Source organism: Nerophis ophidion, linkage group LG28 (genome assembly GCF_033978795.1).
Source record: "Nerophis ophidion isolate RoL-2023_Sa linkage group LG28, RoL_Noph_v1.0, whole genome shotgun sequence".
Classification (NCBI taxonomy): Eukaryota; Metazoa; Chordata; class Actinopteri; order Syngnathiformes; family Syngnathidae; genus Nerophis; species Nerophis ophidion.
The window spans coordinates 13107004-13125623 of record NC_084638.1 but is presented as its reverse complement, the minus strand read 5'-3'; the positions used below and the strand labels follow the sequence as shown (position 1 = coordinate 13125623).

Sequence of the window (18620 nt, the reverse complement as noted above, 5' to 3'; positions counted from 1 at the left end):
CTCTCGATAAAATTGGTGCAGTTCAGCTAAACTTGTTGGTTTTCTGACATGGACTTCTTTCTTCAGCATTGTCCACAAGTCAGGACTTTGGGAAGGCCATTCTAAAGCCTTAATTCTAGACTGATTTAGCCATTCCTTTACCAGTTTTTAACGTGTGTTTAAGGGTCATTGTCCTGGGGAAACACCCAACTGCGCCCAAATCCCAACCTCGGGGCTGAGGATTTTAGGTTATTCGGAAGAATTTGGAGGTAATCCTCCCTTTTCCTTGTCCCATTTAGAGCAGCAGTTCCATTGGCAAAAAAACAGGCCCAGAGCATAATACTACCACCATCATGCTTGACAGTGGACATAGTATTCCTGGGATTAAAGGCCTCAAATTTTCTCCTCCAAACATATTGCTGGGTGTTGTGGTCAAACAGCTCCATTTTTTGTTTCATCTGACATCACATGGACAAAGATAAGGCCTTCTGGAGTTCTGTGGTCAGATGAAACAAAAAGTGAGCTGTTTGAAATGAAAAAAGACACTTTTTATTTCAAACGTACTTCCCGTCAAAAGCCTAAAGACTGATCGCACAGTTCCTGTCTTCACAATAAAAGTGCCGCTCCATCGCGCCTGCGCTAACAAAATAAGAGTCTCCGAAAGCCAGTGCAAATAAGCTAGCAAACTACGAAGTTTGCCGTCAATGTATTTATTGTAAAGTGTATGAAAACGAATATGGAAGCAGGACAAATAAGATGTTAAAAACCAACAAGTTTCATGTGGTATTAGACGGAAAGGAGGAACTTTTTTTCTCTCCTCCATTTGAAAACGTGGACGTTATCAAAACTACAATGCAAGTCATCAGAATCAGATAATACACACACTTATATTCTTGTCTCCATGAAAGATAGGAATCTATATGTTAAACATGCATGTATATTCATTAAAACACCTTTAAAATGTCAACAAAACGCCAAAATAAATACATATAAATTATATACCGTATATATATAAAAGTATGTATATATATATGATATGTGTGTGTATGTATATGTATATATGAAGTAGATCACCTCGACTTGGTCATTTATTAAGTAATTGATTAACGTTGACAAATTATTGGGGTGTTACCAATTAGTGGTCAATTGTACGGAATATGTACTGTACTGTGCAATCTACTAATACAAGTTTCAATCAATCAATCAATCATTGAATACCTACTGAGCCTATGGTGCTGTCAAGTTATTGTGGCTCAATGTGCCTTAATTTTTTTTTCATTTTAATGTACTATTATTTAATATATATTATTGTTTTAGTTGCTTAAGAGATATTCCTGGCTCTGAATTTGCTCATTGCTATTTTTATGTTTTTGTGCATTATTTGTTGCCGTAATCATTAAACAAACAGGTTACTCATCAGTTACTCAGTACTTGAGTAGTTTTTTCACAACATACTTTTTACTTTTACTCAACTAAATATTTGGGTGACTACTCCTTACTTTTACTTGAGTAATAAATCTCTAAAGTAACAGTACTCTTACTTGAGTACAATTTCTGGCTACTCTACCCACCTCTGCCCCCAAAATAGCGGCAACATTTTTTGATGCTATTTTACATACAAGAGGGGGACCTCTCTGGGCCCCCCTCCATCATGGGCCCCTAGAATCCGTCTCTTTTACCCCCCCCCCTTTCGGCGCCCCTGCATACAATGCACACACATATCAAGGCACTTTCAACACAATACGATTCAATATTGTATAGCAAGTTCAACAATTGCATAGGAATATAAAATAAATCAAATTAAATACAATGCTCATACCAACTAGACCTTGAAAAAAAAAGACACAATACGAATGATGTTAAAATAAAAAAAAAAATAATAATAATGAAAAAATAAAAATAAAAATAAAATATATATACATATATATAAATATATATATATATATATATATATATATATATATATATATATATATATATATATATATATATATATATATATATATATATATATATATGTGTGTGTGTGTGTGTGTGTAACTTTGTGGAACTACAAATGTGTAACTTTATGAATCATTTGTTGGGTCTCTATGCCATATTTTATATATATATATATATAAAATAGAAATACGTAAGTACAATGTTTTGTACAATGTGCACTCTGTACACTTAATTGGAACGTTTTTTTTTTTTTAAATACCAATCTAACCTATGACCTATGACATGAAGTGGGCTCTGTGCCACCTGCCGAATGAACCAGACTGGTAAAGAGGGGTTTGAATTTTTACCGGTAGGGCGAACCTCATCGTTCACACCAGCACTAGATGTGATATTTCCAAACTATTACAGTATATATATATATATATATATATATATTGCTTACCTGACTGAAGTGGGGAACAGTTCCTGAGAGTAGACCATACACACCGAAATATTCCAGTCCAAGAAGAACTTCCCTGTCGTTACAAGGGCCGTAATAGCAACAGCATTGTCTGGAATGGGAACAAGTGAAAGATATGTGAGTGTAATATGTCCAAGCCAAGGCATCATTTCTATGAAAAATTATGAAGTCACCTTAAGAGAAAGCCACGGTAAGGAGACTGAACAAGCCACCTGCCGGGTTGGTTCAAATCACAGACTTTTTTCTTCCCAACAACTCCAAAAACCAGATGCACAGAAAGTGTCCGGGTATTTCTGTGATTCCAAACCAAATGTCCCAAATCTGAGAGAAGTTCAAAAATAGCCTAAGTATGTCGAAGACCGAGGTAAGAAAAAATAAATACATGAGAAGATGTAAAATGAAATAACTATAAATGTTTTTACACATCAGAAAAACACACAATTATTAAGTAAAACAGCAGCTTTCTTGTGCTTAAAAGCATTTTCATGTCTCCAATTTCGACTTATTTTCGCTCATGTTCCTCTAGCTGCGTAGTTCCAGAGAAGAACAAACGATTAAAGACTAGAATAAATAATTTAGTGGATTGTGTATCAAAGCATAGCATGCAGGCTAATGTACTCTCTGGGACTTCCTGTTTATTTATAGAGGCAATGGGGATATTTTTTTAATCCACAAATTTAAATTTGTAAAACAATTAAGCCAATTTCTCTCACATTTTTTTTATTACATAAAGGTTTTGGGACAAACATATACCACAGTTACAACACAATCATTATATTACAAAAGAAAGTAATAAAGATAATTAATAAAATGGTATAGACACCCAACAAATGATTAATAAAGTATCACATTTGTTGTCACACAAAGTTACACACACATTTGTATAAAAGACAACTGTTCAAATGATGTATAACATTAAAAATAAGCTTCCTGAAGTGGTCCAGAAGATGTTTCAAATGTGAACCAGTACATTTGTATATCCTATAAAGGTGCTAATGGGATCATTACTAATTGGAAATAATAAGTAATAGTTCAATATTTCAAACACCTATAGAAAACACTATTGTGAATAAGTCTGAAATGGGGATTGTATGTAAAATATGTCTTGTACTGTTTACTCTCACCTTTTCAGTTAAATTGTTCTGTTGATTTTTTTAATAAAAGTACACAATGTTGCATATCAATGCATGCACTTGACTGAAAAAAAGCACCAAAATAAAATCTATTATCTATAAATGTAGAAGCATATCAAAAAGTTGTTAAAAAGTTAGTTACACAAAAATCGTCACACGTTATATGTGCTTATGTTAGAAAGTCCAAATTAAAGTCTTGACAGTTTATTTCAAAATCCTGCAGTTTGTAAAACCTTTACCACCGATTCAACAAGATAAAGTTTGTTCACTATTGTGCAATCTTATGTGCCCTTTCAAATGTTCCTTCCTTGTAAAAGATAAGCCACAGATAGAACACGAAAAAGGTTTTTCACCAGTGTGTGTTCTCATGTGTCTTTTCAAATTCTGACTTTCCACAAAACCTTTACTACAGATTGAACAGATACAAGGTTTTTCACCAGTGTGTGTTGTCATGTGTACTTTCAAATGTTCCCTCCTTGTAAAAGATAAGCCACATATTGAACATGAACAAGGTTTTTCACCAGTGTGTGTTCTCATGTGTCTTTTCAAATGGTAACTTTGTACAAATGCTTTACCACAGATTGAACAGACAAAAGGTTTTTCACCAGTGTGTGTTCTCATGTGTACTTTCAAATGGTGACTTTCCAAAAAGCTTTTACTACAGATTGAACAGGAAAAATGTATTTCACCAGTGTGTGATCCCATGTGCACTTTCAAATGTCCCTTCCTTGTAAAAGATAAGCTACAGATTGAACAAGAAAAAGGTTTTTCACCAGTGTGTAATCTTCTGTGTTTTACCAAACATGATCTTTGTGCAAAACCTTTACCACAGAGTGAACAGATAAAAGGTTTTTCTCCGGTGTGTGTTTTCATGTGTACTTTCAAATTGCAACTTGTTACAAAACATTTACCACATTCTGAGCAAGAAAAGGGTTTTTCTCCAGTGTGTATTCTCATGTGTCTTTTCAGAAGACTATGGTATTTAAAGGTTTTGTCACAGTGAGAACATGTGAAGTGAGTGTTGTCAGTGTGACATGTCTTATCATCTTTAGAGTCTTCATCATCAGTGTCAGGAGAGTGTGACGTTGTGTCCTCACTATCTGATAGTGGAGCTAAGAGCTTGTCTGCTTGTGATCCTCCACAGTGGTCTCCATCAGCTTCTGTTGTCATGTGTTGTGTTGAGCTGCTGCTTGGAGGCTCCGCCTCTCCCTTCTCCTCACTTTCACCTTTGACCTCATCATCTTCACTCTTCACAGGGACACCAGTCACTGGGAACTCCACCAGTCCTTCAATATAATCTCCCTCCTGACTGATGCAGTGTTCGTCCTCTTCATCTTTAATGTGGGGGGTCACTGAAACTTCTTCTTCCTTTTTACAGGGAATGGTCTGTGTTAAAGAGGAAAAGGAGACGCCAGAGGGTCCGTGGCAACTGGTCTTCCTCGTTGATGGATCCTCCTTCACCATCCTGAGGCTAAACTCCTTTTTTTCAGGCAGAAATTGTGCTTCACAGACGTCTGCAGGACACAAAAATGACAAACATGCTTGAGAAATGTCCAGATTCAGTCAGTAAGTTCACAAGAACTTAACAAAACAAGTTATAATATGAATTGGCCTGAAAACAAACACACAGGTCTTTACAACATCTTTCACAGCAAAATAAAACCACTTTTTACGTGGGGTGGGCAATAGGGCCTAAAATCTAAATTGCGATGAATTCCCTGCTGCCTGAGTGCAGCTGGGATGGGCTCCAGCGCCCCCTGTGATTTTAATGTCAGTTACTGATGTATAAACTTGGAGAAAAGATTAGGTCGTTTACAGTGTAAATCTGTAGTCTGTATTGTTGTCTCTGCTATGACGCCATCTTGTTGTCGAGTTTGCTCACTGCGAGTGCTGTGGCTTGAAAGTGTATTTCCTTTTGCTTCGTGCCTTGAACCCGAAGTAATATTTCGTCATTGATCTCACCAAGCAAGGGTTGCAAGTGTAACCGGGGATTTCCACTGGATGTGGAACGGCGGCACCACGGCGACAGACTCGTTCCGTTTTTTGTTCTCAAGTCAATGTGTCAGTTTCCATCGCCTGGTTTCTAGAGTTAGTGGTCGACACAACAAGGAGGTTCAATTGAGCTAAAATCTGCCCGTGTGGGACAGGAATTCATGCATAAACACAAAATAAATGATCCCGTTTACTTTCAAAGTAGAATATTCTGTTTAAGGCGGACTGTATTCTACACGTTGAAAAGTCCTAATGGACATGAAGTCAACTTGTCAAAAGGTTTTCAGACGTAAATTCACCTCCTTGACACAAATGGACGAACACATGCTGATTATAAAAGGCCCAAAATTAAATAATCATATAACAGGCATATCCCGGGCAGCTATATGGGGGCCTGTACTTCAGCGTTGTATTAAAATGTCTAGTTCCATCTCCAACATGAAAACGAGTGTCGCTAACACTACTGCACACAGGAAAACGTGTGGAGGAGAATTGCAAGTAGCCGAAACAAAGATTGTGAATGAATGACAAAAAACAGGCTCACTTTGTTCATGTTAGTCTACTGTAGAATAAACATTCTCAGGTGCTGAGAGCTATGCATACAGTGAGACCTGTTAGTCCAATTTAAAATCCACATAGCAATTTATTGATGACGGTAAGAATAGGTTATTAGGTTTTTTTGGAATATAAGCTACACTTAAAATCATTTCATTTTCTCAAAAATCGACAGTGGACCATATAACGCATAACAATATTAAAGCGAGTTTCGCAAACATTACTGCACACAGAAAAACGTGTGGAGGAGAATTGCAAGTAGCCGCAACAAAGATTGTGAATGAGTGTAGTAGTAAAAAGGAAATAAATGCAATTAAAATCTGCATACAATAGAGGCTATTAGAGTCACACTATTCTTCCGTAAACAATAGGGCGCAGCTGTCCATCACAGTGTTTTACAATAGAATAGAAAGTGCTTTATTGATCCCTGGGGGAAAATCACTTTTGTGCTACACGGAGACTCACCTCGTCCATCTTGTCCTCTTCACCATGAGGAGCGAGCAATCTCGCATTAGCCAGGAATAGACTTGGTATCGCTGGTCTATTTGGGTTAATTTTTAGTCTGGCTAACACGCCGCCCCATCGGCCACGGCGTCTTCGCCTCGGCCTCCGGTAGCCATGGAGCTCCAGGGCTACGTGCTAGATCCTCCGGGATGTTGAGTCGGCTCGTAAAATCCACCGAAATAGCCTGCTCAGACCGCAATCCAAGCTCCAACAAATCGTTACGGCTGTACATAACCTTCGCCCAGCAAGTTGCTGACTGGGCTAGTAATAAACTACATAAAAACAATGCACCTAAGGGGAGAGCCTGGGACGTTGCGTCCATTCGCGCCGCCCATCTCGGATCGTTTACATTGGTGGCTGTGTGTAGAAATGACTGCTCTTTTAATGTCTTTAATGTCCTTTGTGTTCTTTGATGTTTCCCTCTTACACATGTTTCTGTGTGCTATGGCTATGAGTTTGTTTTTCTCTTTGGCCTCAGTTTGGACCCCCTCTCCAGGGGCCCAGGCTGAGATTGATTTTTTTTCACCCCCCTCCTCCGCTGTTTCTCCCTTTTTTTGTAAGGGGGGCCGGAAGTTGGTAGACCCGTCAGCGATCCTGTTCTGTCTCCCTGTAATGTTTGTCTGCTCTTGAATGGGATTGTGTGGAAAACCTCAATTTCCCCTCTGGGATTATTAAAGTATTTCTGATTTTGATTGTGTTTTTATTGGCCGTCTTCAAAAGTAAGGATTTTTCCGGTGCAATTTCTTAAATTATGATTCGCCGACTTCCGCCCAATTGTAGCTGAGATAGGCGCCAGCGCCCCCCCGCAACCCCAAAGGAAATAAGCCGTAGAAAATGGATGGATGATTCGCCGAAAGTTTTATCAGTCACAAATACTGCCTCAGTTTGCACTTCGAAAACTTTACCGCGAGGGGGCTGTCAAAATAAAGACTTTATAGAGACAAGAAAACTTTGCTAATTAGTACTAATAAACTAGATTGATTGAGACATTGCTGGACAGCAGAGAAGTAACTAAATCCAAATAAACGTTGAATATATTTTTTTAAGATATCTGGCTTGCATCTTCAGTAGAGATGTTAATCGCTGAGAATTTATCGATATGATACCCTAATTGATATTCCTTATTGATACCAGTATTTATCGGTACTACATGTAATTAGTGGAAATAAAAAAAGTGGAAAAAGGGATTTTTAAATAGCATTCCTATTAGCACAAGAGGTTGAACACCTCCAACATGATGTTCTGTAACATCTCAGAGCAGGGAAGTCTTTTATCAACAGCTGTTTATTTGAAGTCTTAAAGAAGTCAACTATGTGTGCAGTGCAAGGTGAAATGCAGTAATGTCATCTTCTTGTTAATAACACACACATCAAACTTTTGTTGCGTCCTTATTTGTCATTATTTAAAGCTGATTGTAATGTGTAGCAGCGGCAGCTGAACTCAATGTGACAACGTGTCATAGTTACGTCAGTCAGCTGGAATTAAAAATACAAATAGTTGTGTCGTTAGTCCTGAATCTTCACGGTTTTCATAGTCAACATAATTAGGAACCAGTACTAAAAAAATGGTACTTGGTCTCTTATCTTCACCAGTAAACCTTTCAAATATGCTGACATATGTGCAGCTAAAGGTAAATAAACAGTAGCCATTTTGAATGTTTGCCTTCATTTGACCATGTGAGGTTAGGAGGACGGCCTCTAGGTCACATGGTTACACCCCAGCAATTACACTGTTGATGATTGATTTTTAAATGGTGGTGTTAAAAAGCAAATATATCTCCATCTTTTATCATAAATGCGGCCCCCGGATGAACATGTGTCACAAACATTGTATTAGACGATATGTGGATGTTGTGCTTACTTGGACTGTGATGAAGCTGTGAGGACTCAGGTGGTTTGTCTTCATGCTCTTCAGTCTTCACAGAGACAACAGTCAGTGGAAACTTGCTGAGATCAGCCTCCTCCTGCCCTACAGGACACTCTCCCTCCTCTTCCTCTTTAAAAAAGAGGGAGTGTGGATGTGTGAAACTGTCCCCCTGCAGATGAGGGAGATATTCTTCTTGGTGTTCAATCAGCTGATGGATGTCTACAGGACACAAACAAAACACATTTTAACTACTACAGGACTGTCTCGGAAAATTTGAATATTGTGATAAAGTCCTTTATTTTCTGTAATGCAACTAAAAACATGAAAATGTCACACATTTTGGATTCATTACACACCACCTGAAATATTGCAAGCATTTTATTATTTAAATATTGCTGATAATGGCATACATTTTAAGAAAACGCAAAAATCACATCTAAAAAAAACTAGAATATTTCCTTGGACCAAAAAAAAAAAAAAAAAGATAAATAAGAGCAAAACAAAATCAAACATTTGAGAATGTCAATTAATGCACTCAGTACTTGGTTGGGAATCCTTGTGCTTGGAATATTGCATCAATGCGGCGTGGCATGGAGGCAATCAGCCTGTGGAATAGCTGATAAATGGTAAATGGTTGTTCTTTTATAGCACTTTTCTACCTCTTTTTAAGGAGCCCAAAGCGCTTTGACAGTATTTCCACATTCACCCATTCACACATACATTCACACACTGATGGCGGGAGCTGCCATGCAAGGCGCTAACCAGGACTCATCAGGAGCAAGGGTGAAGTGTCTTGCTCAAGGACACAACAGACGTGACTAGGATGGTGGAAGGTGGGGATTGAACCAGTAACCCTCTGATTGCTGGCACAGCCACTCTCCCAACTTCGCCACAGCGTCAGCTGAGGTGTTATGGATGCCCGGGATGCTTTAATAGCAGTCTTTAGCTCATTTGCATTATTGGGTCTGGTGTCTTTCAGCTTCTTCTTCACAATACCCCACAAATTCTCTATTGGGTTCAGGTCAGGGGAGTTAGCAGGCCAATCAAGGACAGTAATGCCATGGTCAGTACACCAGTTACTGGTGGTTTTGGCCCTGTGGGCAGGTGCCAGGTCATGCTGGAAAATGAAATCATCCTCATATTTGCACACATAAATAACTTCTCAAACCTGCCAGCTATCAGGCTAGTTTTACAGGGTCAGTTACCATGGTAACTGACTCCGACTTTGTCCTACCTCTCTTGGTTTTGGAGGTAAAACTCTCGAGCTTTGCATACTCAGGACTTTGCACTTAACCTGCTCTCTGGAATATTCCCCCGGTGTCTGTGTGAGTTTTGTGTAAACATGTTGATACACATTGTTACAAACTGAGAGGAACATCAAACTCTCATAAATATTGTGTGTCTGAAACTGTCTCGTTTTTATGAACAATGTAAAACAATCAGTGCATCATCCTCACATGACAATTCATCTTCCTATAGACAATAATTTCAAAAATAGTGTTAATAATGAAATATAAAGTTAGTAAACATGTGAGAGTGAGAAGTAAACAAACCTGTTCTGTGTAACACAACTTGATGTTTTTGTTGTTGTCGCTCCTTCTCCTCTTTTGTTGGACAAAGTTCCTCCTCGTACTCTGCTATCGTTCTTTCGCACATTTTCACACAATCACAACACTTTACACTCACACTTGATCTCTACTTAGTGATGTGTTTTGATCACTTCCGCCTCTCTTTGTCAGCAGCTAAAATGCTAAGCTAACTAGCAAGCTAAGCTAGCTCGAGAAGCATCAAAGTGCGCTCAGACTAATATAACCGGATGCAAACAGTTATTAACGATGTTTACTCTATTCACTAGAGTCTAATAAAGGAAATATATATGTACATGGAGGCACAGATTAAGAACACTGAACTGTGACGACTGCAATAATGTCTTCACCGTCAGACGCCATCTTGCTTTATCCTCGCCGTGTTTGGTTCGCGCGCAGTGTTGTCAGATCTCGCGAGAGAATCAAGTAACCAGTCTTTTCCAAATCTCGCGAGAGGAATAAGTACAACTAGCTTTCCACCCCCGGTAAAACTATTTTATTATATACTATTTACTTATTGTGAAGATAAAAGAAAAAATTGTCCATTTCAAATTTTCAAAACAAAGATAAAACTTATTTTCGTAAAAGCATTCAAATATTTAACAATGTATTAAAACAACAGTAGTATAAAGAAATAAAAAAATAAAAAATATTACACTCATATTATATTTGTCTTTGACGTTAATCGTTTTTATAATGTATTTTACAATGTACAATACACACACACACACACGCACACACACACACACACACACACACACACACACACACACACACACACACACACACACACACACACACACACACACACACAATGACAGAATTTAACAAAAATATATTTGGTTTACATTTTCCTAGTAGACATTACAGTTTGACAGCATTCTCCAATGGAACATTTTGGAGAAATATCCTGGATGAATTTGGATAGAAGTGAGTTACAAAAATAAACTTTTTAAATGATTTAACTTCAATTGTGATGATTTATCTTATGCTCAGTCCATTTTTCCCTAATTAATTTGAGGGAAGTTGTCACCGCCTGCTGCCACCTTGTGGTTTGTATTGTCAGTTTTCCTCTTTTGGTGCGGTTGACCTTGTTCTTACATTTCTCCTCCCTCCTTGGGTTCCTGTGTTGTCCTTGTGGGCGGAGTTGTGGGAAGTGCACAGCTGCTTCCAATAGACCCTGGTGCTATTTAAGCAGCACCGTGACAGCTGGATGGCACTCGGTGATTCCACTCTTCCAGTATTTTGCTACCTTGGCCATTCCCAGTGCCATCCATCTTGGAGTTGTTTTGTAGTGTCCACGTCTTGTAACTCCAAACCAAGTTGAGTTTATTTTTGTATGTAAGTAGCTTTTGATTTTGTTTTTTCACAATGCACATTTTTTCTTCTCTTTTTCGCACCATCGCTTTTTGTTACCTCCAGTTTGGATTGTTTTTGTGAGTAGATTTCCGCAGTAAAAGAAGTGTTTTACTCAACGTCCTGCGCAGTATATTGGGTTCCTCTTTATTGTGTTGAACAGCACTCTGACAGGAGTTTCTCCAAAACGCAACACCCTTTGGCGGACAAGTTTGTGATTAAAGGCTTTACATATAAAATGAGAGGGAAAAGTGGTATAAAAAATGGATGGATGTACATTATTGATTTTTCCCTAACATTCAAAACGTTTCCATGTTCTCTGAAATTGATAAAGTTTTTAAGGATTCTAAAAGAGGGAATAAATCATGAACAACTTTAAAAAACAATTGTCGTGTAGTTTTTTGAATAAAAATGTGGATTATTAAAAACAAAATTATCCTTCATAACCTTCCACATATAATGTTGCCATTTTCTCTAATCTACATATTGCATAAAGGGCACATACATACAAAACAACATTCACCTTACAAAAGAGAGTAATAATGGTAATTAAAGGAACAGATTATTGAGACCCCAAAAATTATTCACAAAGTCACACATTTTCAAAGTAAATGATCTTGTATAAAACACAACTTCTCAAATTATGTACAAAGTATATAATTTGCATCCAGAAGTGGTCCAGAAGATGTTTCAGATGTGAACTAGTAAATATGAACTAGGAGGGATTTATGTGTACTCAAAAGGAAAGGTATGAACACGTAAAACAAAAATATACATCATATAAAGTTCATTTATAACATCATTAATAATCAAAAATGATTACTGCATATCTCTACACTCATAAAAAGTATTTGTAACATATTTTGTCCTGTTTATTCTCATTTTTACAGTCAATTAGTTGTGTTCATTTTTAAATAAAAGTAGACAATGTCATATATTAAAACATGTACATGACTGAAAAAAAACAATAATCTAAAATATCTAATCTATAAATGTTAGAATCTATGTGCTGATGTTGTTAGAAGGTCAAAGTTAAAGTTTTGAGAGTTTATTTCAAATCCTGCAGTTTCATTTGCTGCTGCTTTTCTCACCAGCACACTTGTGTTTCTTACACTGGTACTTAGAAGAAAATATTTCACCACACACACTGCAACTCAATACTTTCTCTCCTGTGTGTCTTCTCATGTCTTTTCAAAATACGGACTTTGTATAAAACTTTTACAACATACTGAACTTGTTTAAAGGGGAACATTATCAACCAGACCTATGTAAGCGTCAATATATACCTTGATGATGCAGAAAAAAGACCATAGATTTTTTCAACCGATTTCCGAACTCTAAATGGGTGAATTTTGGCGAATTAAAAGCCTTTCTATTATTCGCTCTCGGAGCGATGACGTCACAACGTGACGTCACTTAGGTAATCAATCCGCCATTTTCTCAAACACATTACAAACACAGAGTGAAATCAGCTGTTATTTTCCATTTTTTCGACTGTTTTCCGTACCTTGGAGAAATCGTGCCTCGTCGGTGTGTTGTCGGAGGGTGTAACAACACGATCAGGGACGGATTCAAGTTGTGTTATGTGGAATGTGCATCGATTAGCACGGCAGGCTAATCGATGCTAACATGCTATTCAGGCTATCTGTATGTACTGTATGTACCGCGATGCTACGACAGACATGGCACAGAGAAACGTGTGGATATCCTGCAACACTCAAAGCAGATGCATTTCCAACGATAAAGTCAACGAAATCACAAAGGTGAGTTTTGTTGATGTTATTGACTTATGTGCTAATCAGACATATTTGGTCGCGGCATGACTGCCAGCTAATCGATGGTAACATGCTATTTAGGCTAGCTGTATGTACATTTGTAGCTATATTTGCATCCAGCCTTTCCCTCCACCCACATTTAATGCCAAACAAACACTTGCCAATCGATGGATTTAAATTGCTCCAGTGGTCAAAAGATGCGATCGTTGGTTAGAAGGTGATCGCCGAATAGCTTCAATAGCTATTCGCTCAATAGCTTCAGTTTCTTCTTCAATTTCGTTTTCACTATCTGCCTCCACACTCTAACCATCCGTTTCAATACATGCATAATCTGTTGAATCGCTTAAGCCGCTGAAATCCGAGTCTGATTCAGAGTTAATGTCGCTATATCTTGCTGTGCTATCCGCCATGTTGTTTGTATTGGCATCGCTAGATGACGTCACAGGAAAATGGACGGTGGATTTACAGATATCAAAAATCAGGCACTTTAAAGCCTTTTTTCGGGATATTCCATGATGGGTAAAAAATTGAAAAATAAATTAAGCCACTGGGAACTAATTTTCATTGGTTTTAATCCTTCTGAACTTGTGATAATGTTCCCCTTTAAGTTTTTTCTCCAGTGTGTGTTCTAATGTGTACTTTCAAAGTGCTTCTTCGTACAAAAGCTTTACCACATTCTGAGCAAGAAAACATTTTTACTCCAGTGTGTGTTCTCATGTGTACTTTTAAACACTGACTTCTTACAAAATCTTTACCGCAGATTGAACAAGAAAAATATTTTTCTCCAGTGTGTGTTCTCATGTGTACTTTCAAAGTGCTTCTTCATACAAAAGCTTTACCACATTCTGAGCAGGAGAAAGGGTTTTCTCCAGTGTGTATTCTCATGTGTATTTTCAAATTGTGCCTATGAGTAAAATCTTTACCACAGATTGAACATGAAAAAGGTTTTTCTCCAGTGTGTATTCTCATGTGTATTTTCAAATCGTGCCTATGAATAAAATCGTTACCGCAGATTGAACATGAAAAAGGTTTTTCTCCAGTGTGCGTTCTCATGTGTCTTTTCAATTTACTAGGATATTTAAAAGTTTTGTCACAGTGTGAACACTTGAAGTGAGTGTTGTCAGTGTGACATGTCTTGTCATCTTTAGAGTCTTCATCATCAGTGTCAGGAGAGTGTGACGTTGTGTCCTCACTATCTGATAGTGGAGCTAAGAGCTTGTCTGCTTGTGATCCTCCACAGTGGTCTCAATCAGCTTCTGTTGTCATGTGTTGTGTTGAGCTGCTGCTTGGAGGCTCCCCCCCTCCCCTCTCCTCACTTTCACCTTTGACCTCATCATCTTCCCTCTTCACAGGGACACCAGTCACTGGCATCTTGGTGACATCAACCTCCTCCAGTCCTTCTAGATGCTCTCCCTGCTGACTGATGCTGTGTTCTTCCTCTTCCTCTTTAATGTGAGGGGTCAGTGGTTCCACCTCTTCCTCTTTAATGTGAGGGCTCTGTGGATCCACCTCTTTCTCTTTAAAAAGGGGCGTCAATGGGTCCTCCTCTTCCTCTTTAAAATTGGATATTAGTGGGTCCTCCTCTTCCTCTTTGAAATGGGGTGTATGTGGGTCCTCCTCTTCCTCTTTAAAATTGGATATTAGTGGGTCCTCCTCTTCCTCTTTGAAATGGGGTGTATGTGGGTCCTCTTCCTCTTTAAAATGGGGTCTCAGTAGATCCATCTCTTCCTCCTTAATGTGAGGGTTCAGTGGATCCACCGCTTCCGCTTTAAAATGGGAAGTCAGTGGGTCCTCCTCTTCCTCTTTAAAATTGTGTGTTAGTGGTTCCTCCTCTTCCTCTTTAAAATGGGGTGTCAGTGGGTCCTTCTCTTCCTTTTCAAAAAAAAAATGGGGAATCAGTGAGTATTCCTCTTTCTTCTTAATGTGGGAGGGCAGTGGCTCCTCCTTCCACATCCTCAAGCTCCATTTCTGTTGCTCAGGGTGAAGATGTTTTCCACGGATGTCTGCAAAACAAACACACCATCTCTGCTCAGTCACACAATGCATTCAGTACTTTTACATGCACTTGGGAAAAACAAGTTAGTCTTTAAATCTCAGTGACCCACAAACAAGCTGCTCTTTACAACATTGTTCACAGGAAAAGAAAAACAAACAAGGACGACAGGACTTTTTACTATGGATAGACAATATGGTTTAAAATGGATTTTGCGATATATTATTTCATATAGAATTACTAATAGCACCATTTTAAAACAGGCTACACAGACTCCTTATTTAGTTGCTGTAATATGCAGTAAAATATTACACCATTTCCAGTATTATTTTCTCAAATAATGTAACTAGATATTAACAGTAAATAAACAAGAACATTAATAATAATTGTTTCGACAAAATATTAGAATTAGAAAAGACACAATATGTTACTGCTTATGTCAGCTGCCAAATTAGGAGCTTTTGTAACCCACTTTGAAATTCTTCTATTATCATTCATATACCAAATGATACATCGTGACTTATATTGTTATTAGGATATAGATTTTAGGTCATATTGCCCATACCAAACATTGGTTCGCCGAGTCATTTGGTTTGGCCCACCATATATATTTATTTTTTTATATTCTTCAGATGTGTGTGTATGTTTAAAATGTGGTACTACTGTTCTACATCACGTGGAAGTGTCATGTCATGGAATTGGTATGCTTTCAACTAAGGGTGTGACGATACGGTCAGCTCACCAAAGGATACTGGATATTGGCTTGAGGAGAACAAGACAATATTTTGGTGGTTAACATGATTCTTACACATATGTGTAATTCATGTGTATATGAATGTACTTTCTCTTGTGTGCTTAGTTTTACTGTAACTTCATTGTGGATAATATTTATAAACAACCTTAATTGTTTTTCATCTTTTATTTAAGAAAGTGTTTACTTATCTGACAAATTCAAAGGAAACAGCACTTTTTTCAAAAATGTCGCCTATCATTCACATTCCTTTGTGTAAGACATATGTTTTAAATTTTTATGAATTCTAATTAGTAAATAAATGTGAGCAAAAATCAGCTAATATTAGAGTCAATGGGAGCTCCTCTATTAGACCCACAAAGTCCTCCAAATAACCATCCAAAAACTGCCATTTACATTTTGTGACCTGAATATTAACCAAGTAGTGGCAATATTGTTATTTTAAGCGCTAATGTTAAGGACCTACTTTTAGCGGTGCATTGATCACAGAAGTAACTAGCTTATGCTGTTATATTAACATACTGATCTGCTTTCCCGCCTCTAAGATGGTGAAAGCTAATTCTCGATTATAAATCATGCTCCTCACTTATGTAGTAGAAGGTTGTGGACAAAAACCGAGAACTTGGTCAACTTTGACAACCAACTTAGACCTGGAGATGGCAAGAAAAACACAAAAATACGCTCTTTTGCACAAACCTTTTTTTTCTCCTTTTGGAAAATTAATTCTTCATCTAAACGGGAAGATATGACAATCCAATCAGTCGGCATCCCAGTGAGAGCAAACATTGTATCAATCAATCAATCAATCAATCAATCAATCAATCAATCAATCAATCAATTCCTTTATTGTCATTGTCATAAATAACACTTAAGTCATACATGTCAACGATATTTCGTTTGAGCTTTGTCCAGCGGCATAGAAACTGCATTGATGTGCAGGTTGACCATAGTTTACAGTTTAGCATTTGTCTATGAGAACGTGTATAGAGGGACAGGAGGGGCGGGAACAGTGAGATGTCTGATGGGTGTTGCGTTGATGCTGCAGCAATGTAAAGTCCAGAGCACAATTATTGAGGTGGTGAAGAGTGAGGTAATAAGATGGTCAGGGGCAGTAAAGGGTCATGCTGTTCATTTAGCAGTCTCACAGCCTGGGGATACAGACTCTGAGACATTCTGGTGGTCCTGGCGCGAATCGATCTATATCTCCTTCCAGAGGGTAGCAGGTTGAAGAGGCCATGTGCTGGATGGTTTCTGTCCTTTAGGATGTTGCATACTTACTTTAAAGGGGAACATTATCACCAGACCTATGTAAGCGTCAATATATACCTTGATGTTGCAGAAAAAAGACCATATATTTTTTTAACTGATTTCCGAACTCTAAATGGGTGAATTTTGGCGAATTAAACGGCTTTCTATTATTTGCTCTCGGAGCGATGACGTCACAACGTGACGTTGCCTCCGTAGTCAACCGTCATTTTCTCACACACATTATAAACATCGAGTCAAGTCAGCTCTGTTATTTTACGTTTTTTTCACTGTTTTCCGTACCTTGGAGACATCACGCCTCGTCGGTGTGTTGTCGGAGGGTGTAACAACACGATCAGGGACGGATTCAAGTTGATTTACGTAGAATGTGCATCGATTAGCATGCCATGCTAATCGATGCTAACATGCTATTTAGGCTAGTTGTATGTACATTTGTAGCTATATTTGCATCCAGCCTTTCCCTCCACCCACATTTAATGCCAAACAAACACTTACCAATCGACTGATTTAAGTTGCTCCAGTGTCACAAGATGCGAAAGTCCCTATCGTTTGGTCAACACATTTTACCGGCGATGCTAAGGCAGACATGGCACAGAGATGTATGGATATCCTGCAGATGCATTTCCAACGATAAAGTCAACAAAATCACAAAGGTGAGTTTTGTTGATGTTATTGACTTATGTGCTAATCAGATATATGTGGTCGCGGCATGACTGCCAGCTAATCGATGCTAACATGCTATTTAGGCTAGCTGTATGTACATTTGTAGCTATATTTGCATCCAGCGTTTCCGCCCACCCACATTTAAGGCCAAACAAACACTTACCAATTGATGGATTTAAGTTGCTTGTTTATTCAACCCATAGTTTAAACAATCAAGCCAGAGTTTAAACAATCCTGGAGCTGATGGATGATGTTGGGTGTGTAGCGAGGGTGCAACAGAAGAGAAAGGTGGTCTGACACGTCTAGATGAGGATATACATGAGCTCTGTATGCATTTGCGATGTTTGTATATACTTGATCCAGCGGTTTTTCTCCCCTGGTTGCACATATAACATATTATAATATATTGTATGCTTGAAATGAGCAAGATATGTAAATATGACATGTTATTAATAATGTTACTACATTACATATGTATAAATGTGTATTTGTGTATTTAAAACACTTACATTGGGATCTCTGCTTTGATGTGTCGATCACTTCCGCCTCTGTTTGTTAGCAGCTAATAAGCTAAGCTAACCAGCAGGCTCGGCTCGCACGTCAAAGTGCACTCAAAGTGCATACAGACAATAATAACGACGTTTACTCTATTAAACGACACACATGTGCACATGTACGTTGTAATTAGGACCAAGAAACCATGATAACCAAAACAACGTATTCTCCGTCAGACGCCATCTTGTTTTGTTTCTTCCTCCTGTGTGACGTCTTCGAGGTGTTCTCAATCGCGGAATAAATGT

At 38.1% G+C, this 18620-nt stretch overlaps 3 protein-coding genes across 2 annotated transcripts; 1 reads left to right on the top strand and 2 right to left on the bottom strand.

Moving 5' to 3' along the window:
* The window catches only part of LOC133545573 (zinc finger protein OZF-like), a 538609-nt gene that overhangs the window by 511933 nt on the left and 8056 nt on the right, over positions 1 to 18620 (top strand).
* LOC133545577 (zinc finger protein 391-like) lies at positions 3092 to 10402 on the bottom strand. The gene is made up of 3 exons (XM_061891299.1): positions 9984 to 10402; positions 8425 to 8649; positions 3092 to 5027 (listed from the first exon to the last, which is right to left on the bottom strand). Exons 1-3 carry the CDS (start codon positions 10084 to 10086, stop codon positions 3760 to 3762), a joined length of 1596 nt encoding a protein of 531 aa, XP_061747283.1. The 5' UTR covers positions 10087 to 10402; the 3' UTR covers positions 3092 to 3759.
* LOC133545603 (cilia- and flagella-associated protein 251-like) lies at positions 10837 to 18580 on the bottom strand. The gene is made up of 2 exons (XM_061891351.1): positions 18330 to 18580; positions 10837 to 15150 (listed from the first exon to the last, which is right to left on the bottom strand). The coding sequence occupies exon 2, from the start codon at positions 15098 to 15100 to the stop codon at positions 14393 to 14395; it is 708 nt and encodes a 235-aa protein (XP_061747335.1). The 5' UTR covers positions 15101 to 15150; positions 18330 to 18580; the 3' UTR covers positions 10837 to 14392.